The sequence below is a fragment of the Tiliqua scincoides genome, chromosome 3, assembly GCF_035046505.1.
Source record: "Tiliqua scincoides isolate rTilSci1 chromosome 3, rTilSci1.hap2, whole genome shotgun sequence".
Lineage (NCBI taxonomy): Eukaryota > Metazoa > Chordata > Lepidosauria > Squamata > Scincidae > Tiliqua > Tiliqua scincoides.
In genome coordinates, this window is record NC_089823.1 from 219,848,680 (window position 1) to 219,864,945 (window position 16,266).

A 16,266-nucleotide genomic window follows, 5' to 3' on the forward strand; every position below is an offset into this window, starting at 1 on the left:
CCTATATTGGATGGAGATGTGCATTCAATGGAAAATCAATCAGTGGTTTGCAAGGAATCAAATACAGAAGAAAAAAACCCAATTTATTTAAATATGCTTATTTTAAAGCCTTTATTTTTATTTTAACCATACAACCAAGGTCATATCTGCTCAGTAGTTTACACTTCCTGTAGACATGAATACAGAATCTGCAATTGCATGAAACATTTATTTTTCACACATATAAATTAAAAAAAATCTACCTCTAATGCACACACTGAAGATACCATAGTTACCTACATCTAAGTGACAGGGCACTGTCACTTTTGGATTATACTCCACCTAATGTTTTAGTATTTACATTTTTCTTTTGACCATGTTTCAAATTGTCTCTTAGAGACAGATGTAGAATAGATACAAAAGAGAACCTCTACTAGTTGCAGAATTGCTGAGGTTCACCAGTTCCTTCTTTTACTGTGGATGATGGCCAAACTGCTGGATGCTGATAGGTTAAAGTTGATAGGATATAAGTATAGGTACCACAATGGGTTTGTTTTGAAATTTGGTAACGATTTCTTCCAGAATTCTTCCTGAAGTCTCAGAGGCACAAGTCTGTATCTTAAGATGTGTGCAAAAGTAATGTATGTTCCACAGAAGAAGGCTGTTTTCTGACTTGGATTCCCGATTGATGGACTAATGACCTGTCTGGAACACAGATGTGTTTGTTCCACATTGCTAAATTCTGCCTGCCTGCATCTTAACACAGCCATGTGCGTTTTGTGTTTCCAAAACTCAAATCTAGAAGATGAGCAAAGTAGAAAGCACCTTGGGGCCTTTTCCGGACTTTTGTACCCAGTGCCTGCAATAAAAGATCATTGGCTCTTATGGAAAGGCTTTGGCTACAGTGGCACAATCATCCTTGTACACACACACACACTCTCTCTCTCTCTCTCTCTGTGTGTAAAGCACCATAAGAATGATATTCTGGTATGTTGCCTGCAACTCTGGCACACAGGTGGGAAGAGAGCTAAGCACTTCTTAATCATCCCAGGGCAAGTGATCTCTCTTAGGTCCTACTACTTAGAGATGAGTTGTCCCTGTTCACATTGGGACCTTATCATCCAGTCCCATTTGCTTCTGTATCAGCCCTGTAGTGCTGACAATCCAGCTGTGCTGTACTAACTCTATTCAAATTTAGGTTATTTGAGGACCTACAGTGACCTGGGATTATCGTGTTTGTAATTCTGGAAGCAGCAATGTCAAACAGCAGCACAACTAGGTATTACGAAGTGGTAGAACAAAGGGGGGGTCAGACTTGCTCTGAGTATCTTGCTGTTATTTGTTCTGATTGTTAACAACAGCTAGACTTTAGGCTGGAAATCTTCCAAAAATGTTTACTTATTTTAGTTCACTGAGTATCTTGATGGAACCTTGTTGCTTTTCAACAAAAACTCTGACATCAGGGGTAACAACTGCTCTAGGGAATTGTTTTGAGGCAGACACATTTATAGCTGGGAAAATTAAGATATGATTGTAATGTTAAGAGCCACAGCATCCCCCCAAATTGCTACTTTCCCCAGGGAAGTATGAATAGGATTGCAGCCTGAGTAACCTAACCAATGAATCACATGATTTTTACCCCTAATAAACTGATCTGGATAATTTTTTCTCCTGTTGTATTCCTATTTTTTGTTCTGAAGCTCCTCATTCACTGCACTCTAAGGTAGGGTACTAAGGTCCCAATCCTATCCAATTTTCCAGTGCCAATGCAGCCATGCCAACAGGGCGTGTGCTGCATCCTGCATTGGGGGTGCAGTCATGGAGGCATCCTGAAGGTAAGAGAATGTTTGCTCCTTTACCTCGGGGCTGCATTGCAGCTGCATCAGTGCTGGAAAGTTGGATAGGATTGGGCCCTAAGATATTAGCAACTTAGGGCACAATCCTAATCAGGTCTACTCAGAAGTAAGTCCTATTTTGTTCAATGGGCTTACTCTCAGGAAAGTGTGGTTAGGATTGCAGTCTTAAAGTACTAAGATACAAGGAAGGTGTTATAATTCAATGGCTGAGCACATACATCCTTATGTTAAGTCCTCCAGTTAAAAGGACCAAGTAGCAGGTGATAGGAAAGGTCTCTGCCTGAAACTCTGGACAGCTGAGGCCAGCCAGTGTAGACAGTACTTGGCTAGATAGGTTAGAGCCCTGACTCTATATAAGGCAGCTTCATGTGTTCATTTAAGACCAGTACACAATTAGACTTCCTATGTTTGTCTCAAATGAAAGCTGTGAGAGTTGCAATATCCCATTCAAGTCCAGGGTAGGCCAATGTCAGTTCAGTGTATTTAAAATAGAATATAGAACTTTAAAAAAATGTATCATTTTCAAAATCTTTTTTCAGAAATTTTTAAAATGGATCCACATGCGTTTCAGTGACCAAATGTTTGTGGGAACAGAGTGAACAAGCATCAAAAATACAGCACCCACAGGTTAGGTCTGTTTGGAGCAGGACACAGGTTATGTTTTCTTTCCAGAGAAAGTCAAGTTGATTCACATGGTTGCTTTCACACCCATAAGTGCCAGTCCTTGGGCATGCACTCATTCAAAACTTGCACAGAAATTGCACAGGGTAAACACGAAGTACATATGAACACCAGTACATGCAGTTTTCACAATCAAGGATGGGTCAAAGTTTGTGACAATTGTACTTCCATCCTACAGTATGCACCATCCACATGAAACAGGTCCATATGCATCCAAGGACGGGCATGCATGAAATTGATGCAGTGGTGCATAACCTGCAACAGTGTGAACCACCCTTATTTTATAAACACTTTTAAACACTTAAGATAGCATCCAGCACAGTGGCTCCCCTTGCCCAGATGGGAGTCTCCTTCTGGTCATGGTTATCACATCTGCCAGCACAGTTCCACTGTGCCAAAGCTCTGGATGCCACCCATAAATTCTGTGAAAACTACATGCCATTAATTTCAATAGGATATATTAAAGGTTATGCTCATCTCTCCCAGTAAAATTAATGGGGTTTAAAAGTGCATAATTTTGGCTGGATTATGCCTGTAGATTTCAATGCAACTGAAACACAATTAAGTTTCTGTGGATTGTGCATTAATCGTGTAGTGTACATCAGGGGTGTCAAACTCGTTTCATACAGAGGGCCGAAGTTAGCATTGACATTGCCTGCTGAGGGCTGGAAGTGACATCATTAAGCAGAAAGTGACATCATTAAGCAGATGAAGGCCAGAAATAAGCACTTTGTTCTCACCTAGAAACTCATTAGCTGCAAATGGCAGAAGAGAAATTGTGCAAACTTTGTTCATATTTTCAAGATATGAGAGAGCCCAATTATAATGCAGGCTGGTACACTGCTTCTGGGGGCCAAATTCGGTCCACGGGCCTTATGTTTAACACTCCTGGTCTACATAGTCTGCTAGTAGTGTTAGGAACATTGAACTAATTGCTTTAGATGTTTTCAGGGAGTATAATGGATCACAATAAATGTTGATAGATTGTTCTTATAATGAAAGAAGCTGCTTTGTGGGAATATGCACTCTATCGAGTGCATTGTACACCATGTTTCTCAGAAGGATATTCATTCTGAACAAGCTCTGATACAAGCAATTGGAAACCTCTTGCGTGATCCAAGATGCTTATAGAACTTGCAGAAGAATATACAAATCTTGTGCGTAATTAGTTGCACTTTTTTTTACAAAGCACATACAATGCCCTAAGCAAGTGTACTGTATCACTCCACCATTTTAACTCTAATAGCTGAATACATTGTCATTCCTTCTGTGTCAACTGCAAATGGCCAAGCCTTTTTACCATTCATTAATACAATACAAAAGTAACAAAAAATATATTAAGGACCATAGTGATTTCCTATGAATTCTCAGCATGTTGCTCGTACTTAAACTAATTGAAATTTATTTATGTTTAATTACAAAGCAATCTTCATCATTGTTTCACTTTCCTACCCTCTGTATCCATAAACCTAAATCATGGTTTTTATTTTTTTTACCCATGGTTAAGGATAGCAACAAATGAGGATGGAAAGCATGGTTCAAAGTGGCCTTGTAAATAACAGTTTGCACTAACTAAAATTTGGTATTACCTCCCCCAGTGGGCAAACCAAGGTTAAGGCAGTTACTTCAGTCTTTCTGTTAGTCCGTTAGCAAGCTGGTGTTGCTAATGGTTCACTATATATGCCATCCAGCATGGCTGGGTTCAGTAAGCTCTGCCATGGTTTCATTCTACACTTACAATCTCGGACATGTTTGTTAAGGAAGCTAACCATAGTTAGGATGAACTATGACTATACATTATGCCTGTATAGAGCCAAATCAGAATTAGAAATGAACTGGGATAAATATCAGTATGTCACATCCACAAATTTCTCATATGAGTAAGGTACACATCGTCCAAATGACATCAGTAAGCCTAGAATGTACAAACTTGAACTAAAAGCACCATTCATTATCTGGCAGTACTCTTATTGAACTCAGTGGCAACAAAGGCAAGCTGCTTTGTTTGTTTATTTACAAAAATATGTGTCTTTCTAATGTCCTAAAGGGGGTGAAAAATGAACACTTTTGATGTATCACTCTGTGAATGATAGGAATTCATTTTAAATCCCCTTATATATTTTGTATAAAATTATGAGATGTTTTCTCAAGTCAAACAATAGTTTATGCGATTCCATTAAGCCATGCCCTATTCTCTCGTTATGCTTTTACTTCCTGCTATAGAAGCCTTTCCTATGCTATGAATACTGTAAACAAGTCTATAAATATGCTTATGATGCTATTAATTCCTAATGAACTCATGTACAGTGCAAAACTGGGATTTCTTATTTGTCTGAGTTGCTGGGCAAACAAGGTCTTTTCAACACTTGTTTGAATGCAACCTGTATTCTGTATTTGCCAGTGGCCTAATGCCTGTTACAATGAGTTTTTCTTTCCTTACAACAGAATGCAAATTAACAAACACACTTGCTGGTTGCTTCAATATGTAATACCCTGATTTGTTTTTTTCAACTGATGTCAAATTCCTATTTTCATTTGCTCATTTTGTCCTACATTTTAATATAAAAGTTTCTGACCTTCATTTAAAAAAAACTGAGTGATAGCTATTATGTTCAGTAAAGTTGATACTTTCTGATCAAGATGTGTGATAGGTATACATTTACACTCATCCTTTCTCTAATATTTTTTACAATTTCCAAAGCTTATAGCCAACAACTAAATCTAAAATGGTGGATCAGGCCCCGGAAGGGGGCTAAGAGATGGTGAACTGCCAATTCTGCCCTCTCCAGGGCCCAATCTGCCCACCTGCCCCATTTCTTCCCAGTTCCACTCCCTGCCTGCTCTCCCCATGTTGGACTTACTTGGTCTGGTGGGGCATCTTCACTCCACTGGTGCATGTGAAAAGGTTCTGTTGGGACCTGCAATGCCCCCCCCCACACACACACACTGCAAACGTAGCACGTGGCTTTTGGAAGTAACAAGCAATGATATCATCACTGGTTATTTCAGCGTTCAGAAACCTGCGACTGAGCTTCAAACAGCGGTACGGGGGCCAGGGCAGGTGGACTTTTCCCAGTGCATGAAAACCATATGCGAGCTCTTCCTGCCATGCCAAGCACCCAACCGCTTTTTGGAGCAGTGCAGTACGGTCTCCCTACTGGGCAGAAAGCATCCCATGACACCCTAGCAAGTGATTCACAATGCCACAGTGCATTGTGATGCACAGTTTGGGAACCACTGAGCAACAGGGTCAGATCTTTATTGGTACAGGCAAACTGGTTCAGGGTTTCTCTTGTTGTGTTTTGGCATAAAATGGCATGGCCAAAACAAGTGCATTTTATGAAAGTATAAATTACACTGAACTCCCACAGTGCTCCACAGGCAAACCTACCCATCTCTTTCACCAGGACATTGTCATATGATGAGAACTGTGGGAGATTACAGCAAATTACTCCTAAATTACCATTCAGCAAATACTGAAGTTAGAAAAACCAATTTCCTAACATACAATATTCAAATTACAGCTCTATGTAAATACTTTTCATAGCTAATGCTGGCCTCTTGACTACAGTGGACCCCAGCTTCACCATGCTAATCTCTTCTGGAGGCACCATTGTATTGTGAAAATACTGATGTGAACCAAATAATGCATATTTTTCAGTAATTTATTCCAAGACTTTGGAAGTTGAAGTTCCTACCACAGTACTAAGCTATTTCCTTCTCTAAAAGGTGATTTAGAAAGGTGTCTACTGTGCTCTTTAAGAGCCATGGTTATCCACTTTCACAATGTTCTAATTCTAAAACACAAATTACAAGGCTGCATCCCTCCCTCTATACCAGAGGTTTTCAACCTTCGTTTGGGATATTACCACTTTAGGGAAGGTAGCAACCCAACTGAGGAGCTATAAGTGCTGTTAGTGTGGTACTTGTGGATTTCACTGCCACCACTATCAAATGCATGTAAGTAAAAAATGGGTTTTTTTAAATTGCACCTATGGGTCCAACCAATGACCCAATGTGATGATACTCCTTAAGGGGGTAGTGTCCCAAACAAAAATATCAATGACTGCTCTGGGGAGTCATGACCCCCAGGTTGAGAAACACTGCTGCTATCGGCTAAGATGCTACCGAACACGTGCATTTACATTACTGATTGGCTTACTCATCATCCACAAGGTGGCAATCGTAAGCCCATTGGTAAGTGAATAACGTATTATATAGTGAACCTTGTTTTATTACAACAGAGTCCACTGTAAAGTGATTTTACTGTCTGCTGAATGCAATGTAAAGCAGGGTCCACTGTATTACATCATTAAATACTAGGCCATCAGATTTATTTTTCCCTTCCCAGGTCTTTTGAACTAGGCTTTAATCCTATTGAAAAGCTAGTTTTTAGGCAGTGTGTTCTTATTCCAAGCTCATTTGCTTCATCAACATCTCTGCCTCTTGTATGATCACATCTCACTAACTGAAAAGGAATTCTAAAGTAATCTAAGAATCTCCTGTGCTAAAAACTCTTCTAACTTATTTGATTATCTTTGATGTATATATTTTGCATGGTCATGGTCCAACCCTGACACTCAGCATTTCTAGAAGCAAGAGTTAATGAACGCCACCTGTGCTATTTTTCTGATGAGTGAAGACCCCAGATGCTGTATCTGCTGTATGGAATAAGAAGGCAAAGCGTTGTTAAAAGGCAGGTGTATCAACAGTATAAACACACAGCTATGGAAAAGTTCGATAGCTTCTCCCTAATTATGTGGCAGGAAGGGGATGTTTAATAACGAAGAGAGAGAGAGAGAGAGAGAGAGAGAGAGAGAGAGAGAGAGAGAAGTCTTTTCTGTACCAACAGGCTCTTCCTCTTCATTCTCCTATGAAAGCAATTATAAATCCTTGATCTCCTAAGATCAGCAATTGTAAATCCTTCCCCCACCTCGCCTTCTTACTTCTGCAGTTTAGAAAAACAGAGTGCAGTAGCACTGAAGAAAGCATAGCAAAATGGAGATAGTTGCATTAGTGCAAAGCCCACAAAACATTTCCCATTACTTGCTTACAAGTTACCAGCCGTTCCCGGGGTTGCCCCTGCATAGCCGCTCCAAGTGCCCATTTGAAGCTCTCAGGTGAAATGGCAGGTATTCTAAATAGCCAAGCAGGAGACATTAGCCTTTAAAATGGATGAAATTTTCTAAGCTTAGAGTCAAAGGAACAGAGATGCGGGAAAATATTGTCTTTAAACAATGGTTTTGAAGGTGTTTGCTGCATAGCTCTGACTTATCAAAAAGAGTGATTTTAGTCATTCCTTTTTAGATGTACAGTCTTAACGCTAATGTGCTTGCTACAGCTGTCTACTGTGTTGAAGTGTAAGGGTTGGATGAAGAAGTTCGCCAAAAGAGAGGCAGAGACGTATGATTTTTACTGCTCTTCTGTTTTGCTGCTATTCTTGAACTTCACCACCATGACTGTTATGTTGTCAGGGCATCCTCTGTAAAAGGACTGTAGGACTATACTCTTAGCTCCAAAGTGTGGCTCATCCAAGCGTTCTTTGATGAACCGAACAGCCTCCTCGTTGCTAAAAGCATCCCACAGCCCATCTGAGGCTAAGATCATGAACTCTGGCTGGAGTTTGTCCAGGTCAAAGGTCAGGATATCAGGGTCAGGGATGACAACATTCAGGTTTTTCAGCGGATAATCTCCAAGGGAGCGGGACATCGCCAGGATCCCCTGCACACGCCAGGAACCATTAAAGCTGATGAAACCACCTGCAGGAAAGAAAACACATGCTCACACACATTGCATTCAATTGCTGCTGTATGGGATTGTTCTTAGAAACATTTGTGCCTCTGATACATTAAACCAGTGGTTTCCAAACTGGAGACAGCTGCATCCCGAAAAAGGCTTCTCCGGTGTTAACAGAACACTCCTTTCCGTCAGGGAGCCTCCTTACCGTGCCACTGATCTCCCCCAAACTGCTTGCGGGCCAGCCACTTCTGTCCAAAAATCTGGGCGCAAAGCCTGCTGGGTTGACTGACCCCAGAAGCGGCTGGCTGGCGTGCATTTTGGGGGAGATCGGCAGCACGGTAAGGAGGCTCCATGGTGGAACAGAGTGTTCTGCTCATCTGGGGGACAGATTCACATGTGCACTGGATCCACCCCACGGGACACGGTTTGCAGCGCCCTGCATTAAACTAGAAAAAGAGATGTTTTAGTTCACATTTCTTGTTACAATTTTTTCCCCATACATGTTTCACATCCTGCACCTCCTGTCCACAGAAAAGACTTTCCCATACTGTGCCGCTGAATCATAGGGTAGAAAAGACTCCATGGGGCCACAATTTGGAAAAAGCAAGGCTGAAAATATATTTTTTTTCCTTGAAGGACTATCTCATTATAACTAATTCTAATTGTGCTTCAGTTTAATGGAAGTCTCCAAGAAAAAAAAAGTTTTAGTGGTTTTGGTCTACACTGTGTCATTCCCTTAAGGTCAGAATGACAACTTACTTAAGAAAAGAGGACACTGCCATAAATGAAACCCCTAAATCAAGCTCTTTCCCCTCTATGTAAAAGCACTTACACAACTCACGATGTGATCCTGATGTGTGGTTCCTGCTTCATTTCATTGGCCAGGGAACACAGATGTTGATGCCACAACATGCATATGTTATCCAACACATTACCAGGAATGTGCGTGTGTGACTGGGAGAATATGATATTTCCATCCTAAGGCTGCAATCCTATGCACATTTACTCAGCGGGACTAGCCCCCAAATAAACATGGATAGAATTGGGCTGGAAAAATATGCGCTTTGAGAAAAAGTATACTGAGTAGCATGGAAGCTTAACAAAGCCAGAGTAAACATATTGCAAAGATAATCTCCTTAGAGTTGGATTCCCCCTCCCTGAACCTACCGGAAAATCAATTTTATAGTATGTCTCTTGAAATCTAAGGGATGCATGCAACATCCAAACATTGCTGTAAGAGCTGGGCTGTGTCAGTATGCATGCCATTTCTATTGAAATGGTTGACGCACAGATTCCTAGAGGCAAATGCTTCCTTATGTTTTTTAGCTCATGAAATGGATGTGACAAACTGCTAAACAGCCAGAGAACTCAGCCTTCATCTCAGCAGTTTGACATACAGGAAATCTTCTTGTCTGTGCTCAGACAACCCACCCTCTAGTTCTAATCAAGGCCTCCATTTCCCTTTGGTACAATTCAAGAGGAGGTTCAAGAGGAGGTTCACCACTCATTTACAAAGATTTATGAAGGAGAGGGGTCATTGGAGACACTCTTATAAAGTCCAAAATCTTACTCTAGGGCATTAAAAAAAAGAAAGCACACACAAAGTTTATCCTCCCTTCCATCAAGCAGCATTGGCTGAACTGCAGTGGTAAATGAATCAGAAGTCTTGTGAAAATAATCACCCCATATGTGGAGTTCAGCAGAGAAAATGCAAGGAGAGAAAAAATGAATACATAAGCAACAGCTTCCTTTGAATAAAGGATTCCGTGCCAGGAGGGCAAAATGCAGATAAAATTCAGTAGATTCAGTGGCTCTGACCCATCAAAGCAACATGTTGACTGCTGGAGCTGGATATATGTAGCCCTTTTAAAAAGCTACAACCCCATCAATCTGTAGTTGACAGGGAAAGAGGCGCAAGCAGCAGTTGAATCCAGGACCCCTCCTAAAAAGCCATCAATTAGATTTCAGCCATGGTTCAAAGGGGGCTTAAACTTCCTCCCATGCTGTTCTCTGATGAAAATGTGTGCCCCAGTTTGTTTTAGAGATACAGATACCATCATACAGATAACAATTTTACTTACTTACTTATGAACATAAGAACAGCCCCACTAGATCAGGCCATAGGCCCATCTAGTCCAGCTTCCTGTATCTCACAGTGGCCCACCAAATGCCCCAGGGAGCACACCAGATAAAAAGAGACCTCATTCTGGTGCCCTCCCTTGCACCTGGCATTCTGACATAGCCCATTTCTAAAATCAGGAGGTTGTACATGCACATCATGGCTTGTAACCCATAATGGATTTTTCCTCCAGAAACTTGTCCAATCCCCTTTTGTGTATACAAGTGTGCACAAATACTTGTTTGTGTATACAAGTGCTACATGTACATTTGGAAAAGTTATAGAAAAACTAGAATATGAGAGTAAGGGTGCAATCCTAAAGTGCCCTTGGGCCGGTGCAAGTTCCTGTGCCAGCCCAGGAGGGTTGCAAACGTGTTGTAAAGCACATTTGCGCCTCCTCAGGAGCAAGCCATCCCAGTGCATGGAGGTGCACTGGAGCATGGCGGCTGCATCCAGCCTCCGTGGTGGCTTGCCCTAGGTAGGTTGTGTTGGCCAAGCTCGGCCGATGCAGGGGTCTGGGGAAGGCGGGGAGGAGGTGGAGAAGAGGTGGGAGGGAGGTGGGAGGGCAGGAGGACAGCGGTCCCAGGGGTAGACAGGCAGGGAGCAGGAGGTGGGGCTGGGACTCGGCTGTTATGCCGGATACCAACCCCATTCCCCATCTCTGGAGGTGGTGCAAGTCCAAGGAGACTCATTGGGGCTGTGGTAGCTTATCCAGGAGTAAGGGGAAGAGTTTCCCCATGCCTCCGGCTGAGTCACTTTGGGGCCCTACCTTGTGCTGGATGCAGTGCAGTCCTCCTGGCCTGCCTGTTCCAGAACAAGATAGGACTGTGCTGTAAATTATTGAACTTGGCATGCACCTGTAGCAAAAGAGAAGCAATATTCAAACTTGAACCTCTCCCCTCATTTCTGTCAGGTAGGAGATGGTAATGGAACTGTGCTTATCCTAGTCTCCATAGTTAGTATTCATGCACAGAAAGTCATTTTTTGCTGCCTCTGTAGGCCAGGCTAAAATCTTAACATAGCCAAGTGGCGCTGCCTACAGTTGGATGAGAAGCATTTTCCTAAAAACGTTTCATACTTTCGCCTTTGAAGGAGCACTTAAACATTCTCATTACAAAACCAAACATTTTGCCTTCCAAGCAGCTGCTGAAGAAGGTTTTCAAAATGTTTTTGGCATTGCTGAAAGTGGTTGCTAGACGGGCTCAAGTTAGAGAAGTTAAAGAGGTTCAACATGAATAAAGTACGTTTTTATCAGGAACATGCAGCCTGCCGCTAGTACAACTTGGCATGTTGTTGCATGGTGCATGGCTTGAATACAATTCTGCACGACACAGCACAAGTGTACATGGACCCCCAATTGCAACGTAAGGCAAACAATTTCAGATATTGAAAAGTTTTCTGTCCAGCATGGAGAAGGGATTCAAAATGGTCATGAGCTTGAGCACCTTTTGTATTGGGAACTTTTATTGGTTAAAGAAAGACAATGCAAATTAATTTCGGCAATTTACAACTACAAGATATGGTGGTGGCCACCAGCATAGACAACTTTTAAAAAGCCTAATCTTGAATTTGTCTAATCTTTTTTTCTTTTTTTCTTTTTAAGATTAGAGAACTTCTTCATGGATATTAGCCATGATAGCACTACTAGTGTGTACCATGGTGTGTACTACATGTTGTGTACCATTGAAAACCAGGTGGAGGAGACAGACAGCAGGGAAGGCCACTATGCCCTGCTGCTGGAGTGGGAATCCTAAGGAGGAACTTGGGTCTGATCCAGCAAGACGTCTTGTTTGACAATCATGCAGATGAAGTATTTTATCTTGGATTCCCCACATGTTTCAGTTGGAAGATGGAACAATTTGTCAAGGTCTGGAAGAAAGAGTGGCTTTCTGGAGCACAACTGATCTCTTGATTCTTCACACAATGGCACTACTGGTGAGAACTTTCAGTATGTGTGATCAGTAGTGGTTCATTTGAGGTTGTTATCCTCCCCAGACTAACCTTCCTTCATGGGGTCAGCCCATGGTATCATCCTTTACAAGGTCAGCTCATGGTATCATGCTTCCCAAAATAGCTGACTCATAAGATCCAAAAGGTGCATCCCAGGATCTTTTGTAATGTTTCAGAGTGTGCTGGGACAAAACTCTCCAAGGTGCCATCACATACAAGAAACATGGAATATGAATCAGTTTCCTCCTAGCAGCCTTTTTGGCTAAATCAGTAAAAACACTGTGAATGATCATGTCTAATCTAGTTTGAAAACTAAAAACAGAAGACTCATAATACAATTAAACAAAAAACAAGGCCAATATAACATTTAGAGACAAAACCACATAAAATTACATTTCAAACCAGCAGGAGTGCTTTCTGCTGATTATTTAGTGAACATTTCAGAATATTCATCTCTTTAATGAGACCTTCTCTTCTGGATTACAATAATCAGGTTCAAATGTTAATTGCTAATAGGTGCTATGCTGTTAAAAGACTACTTTGTACTCTCTAAGGAAAGATAATCTACATTTTCTTCCCTCTTCCATAAATAGAGATTTATTGCCTCCTTTGTGTGAATTGTTATTACAGGACATTAAAACCAATGTTATCAAAAGAAGGTGGTGGGGTGTCTGCTTATGCCTACTGAGTCTAAAGTTTTTGTGTCAAGTTATCTGGTTTGTTTGAATCTTCCACTGAAATGAAAACTTGGAAGTTAACCGGAAGTTACAAAAGCTTGGATCTGGACATTCAGTTTATCAGCTTTACCTTTGTTCATCTGAACAGATGTTTCATCTGAACCTAGAGCTGTTGTTTATACAAACTGAGATATCCAATGTCAAAGCTCCATGCAGTGGCATAGCGCAGGTTGCCAGCACCCGGGGCAAGACAAATATTGCACCCCTAACCAGCTTCCAAGATGGTACCATCCAGCGAATTTGCCATCTTCCAAAATGGCTATCACCAGAGTATAGGGACCCACTGAAAAGCATTACTACAACATTTTTTTTCTTTTGAAACTTTGTGCCTCAAAGAATTCTGCGCTCACAGCAACCACCCCTGTGGGCCCCCCCCCCCACTACTATGGTTCCATGTCAGAGGAGAGCATGTAAGGGAAGCAAGTGGAGGGAGCATGAAGACTTGGGAGACTTTGGGTCATAAGAACATAAGAACAGCCCCACTGGATCAGGCCATAGGCCCATCTAGTCCAGCTTCCTGTATCTCACAGCGGCCCACCAAATGCCCCAGGGAGCACACCAGATAACAAGAGTCCTCATCCTGGTGCCCTCCCTTGCATCTGGCATTCTGACATAACCCATTTCTAAAATCAGGAGGTTGCGCATACACATCATGGCTTGTACCCCATAATGGATTTTTCCTCCAGAAACTTGTCCAATCCCCTTTTAAAGGCGTCTAGGCTAGACGCCATCACCACATCCTGTGGCAAGGAGTTCCACAGACCGACCACACGCTGAGTAAAGAAATATTTTCTTTTGTCTGTCCTAACTCGCCCAACACTCAATTTTAGTGGATATCCCCTGGTTCTGGTATTATGTGAGAGTGTAAAGAGCATCTCCCTATCCACTCTGTCCATCCCCTGCATAATTTTGTATGTCTCAATCATGTCCCCCCTCAGGCGTCTCTTTTCTAGGCTGAAGAGGCCCAAACGCCGTAGCCTTTCCTCATAAGGAAGGTGCCCCAGCCCCGTAATCATCTTAGTCGCTCTCTTTTGCACCTTTTCCATTTCCACTATGTCTTTTTTGAGAAGCGGCGACCAGAACTGGACACAATACTCCAGGTGTGGCCTTACCATAGATTTGTACAACGGCATTATAATACTAGCCGTTTTGTTCTCAATACCCTTCCTAATGATCCCAAGCATAGAATTGGCCTTCTTCACCACCGCCACACATTGGGTCGACACTTTCATCGACCTGTCCACCACCACCCCAAGATCTCTGGTTTGTTTGGTGATCTGAACTGGCCCTTAGACCAGTCTGACATTTGCCCTTCCCAGCAAACACAAGTATTAAAATGAAAGCGTATTGCACAGCTATAATATGTTCCAGCTGTTTTAGGTGTAAACATAAACCTTTCAAACCTAACTAACTTTCCAGTGCTGGTGCAGTCTTGCCTATGGGGCAAGCACTGCAACCTGCGGTGGGAGGGGGCGGCAGTCATGGAGACCTCCTCAATATAAGGGAACATTTGTCCTCTTACCTTGGGTGGCTCCATTGGCGTAAAGTTGGTTAGGACTGGAGGAAAATAACTGATCCTGCTCCAATGGCCCAGGCGACACTACTGGAACCCCCATGGCAAGTTTCCTAACGGAAACATCAACTATCACTAGCAGTGTGCGCTGGGGACATCTCATCTCACAGTACATTTGCCTGCCAGTGCCCACTGATCATACAGGGCTCTGAATCACAGTATGTTATAGCCTCAAATCATGCAGTGAGCAATATATTACCATAGGGCACTGGTGGTTAGGAAACACCTCAGAAATGCTATGCTCCCCAGTAGGTGTATCATGGAGCCTGGGCTGAAATAAAGATTACAGTTGATATGGAAATGTGGAATGGAGACATGTGCAATGCTGCTGGTTCTTTATTAATGGGTTTTTGTAGAAGGTAGCAATTTAAAAAAAGATGTAAGAATTCCTGATGAATTCTTCTGTGCTTTGGACAGCTGGTTGTCTACCCTCAGGATTTAGTGGCCCAACCTAGGTCTTCTTTAGTATCCTTCCTCTGTTTCTATGGTACCTTAAGACTCTCCCATTCCATCACTCCCAAGGCTCTCTCTTCACGCTCTTAACTCTGGAGGGTTGACCTCCAGAGTATGAAGTGAGCCTCCCAACAGAGCGGCTCTATACAAATGCATTATCAAAGTACTAACAACAAAAAATGGCTACTAACTCCTCCCTGTTTTATAATGCAGTTTGCTTTTTTTGTAATGCAGGATATTATAATATTTTATCAGGACACTAAAGAAAAAAACATCAAACTTTATAAGCGTACCAGCTCTTTTAATCCTCTTCCTCTCCTTCAGCTGATAGGGTTTGTGATCATGTGACAAAGGAATAGCATTTCCATCCTTATCGCACAAGACGCCCCTCGAATCGCCAACATTGGCCACCGTGAGCTCCTTATCTGACAGTAATGCAATCAGACACGTTGTACCTGAAAGGAGAAGGGGGAAGGAAGACAGCATCAAAACAATGGAGTGGAAAATCACTATAGCTCACACAACAAACTTCCCCCACCTGCGTTATCACCAGTCAGCAGCCATTGGAAATACAAGCTGCATTCGTATCAGAGCGAAACATCTAGTTCTCTGATGACAGCCTGCTTAATGGCATTGATCAAATCTGACAGTCAATTTCTTCCCCTCATCATATTTTGGGTATATTGGATTTTAGGTCAGTATTACAAGGGTCAATTCTCCAGAACAGCATTTTTCACCTGCCCTGTCATTCAGGTGTAATTTTAATTGGCTCTACTGCAGAAATCTGGAGGAAAAAGGAACTTTTTTTCTTTACAGTACAGTATATACAAATTATCCTTAGTTTTTGGAAGCTGCTAATTACATGCACAATGTATAAAATGCTTGATAAATCATGTAAAATACCACACCTTGAAGGACACCAGAAAATGGACGTTAAATTACAAAAGGAAGAGAGAAATGTATTGCCAGTGAAAACCTGACAGCTGTCTTCTCCCACTGGGCAAGAAGAGTAATAAGAGCGAAAATTCCCATTGACATATCAGCCTGTTTGTAGCCTTTCATGACTGACAGCTACTTACATTTACAAGTTGTAGGAATAAACTATATCTGAGACAGCTGTGACCTACTTGACTCCTGTCAAAGGAAGTAATGTCAGGACAGGCAACTTCTGTGCATCTG

General features: G+C 42.0%; 1 protein-coding gene across 2 annotated transcripts in view; it reads right to left on the reverse strand.

The window, feature by feature from the left end:
* Positions 1 to 70: 70 nt before the first annotated feature.
* The window catches only part of PPM1L (protein phosphatase, Mg2+/Mn2+ dependent 1L), a 204,830-nt gene continuing 188,634 nt past the window's right edge, over positions 71 to 16,266 (reverse strand). For both annotated transcript variants that reach the window (XM_066621230.1, XM_066621231.1), the window contains exons 3-4: positions 15,381 to 15,542; positions 71 to 8,275 (exon numbers count right to left, since the gene is read on the reverse strand). In XM_066621230.1, the coding sequence (XP_066477327.1) occupies positions 7,929 to 8,275; positions 15,381 to 15,542 (509 nt within the window). In that variant the 3' untranslated portion in view covers positions 71 to 7,928. The remainder of the gene's footprint in view (positions 8,276 to 15,380; positions 15,543 to 16,266) is intronic.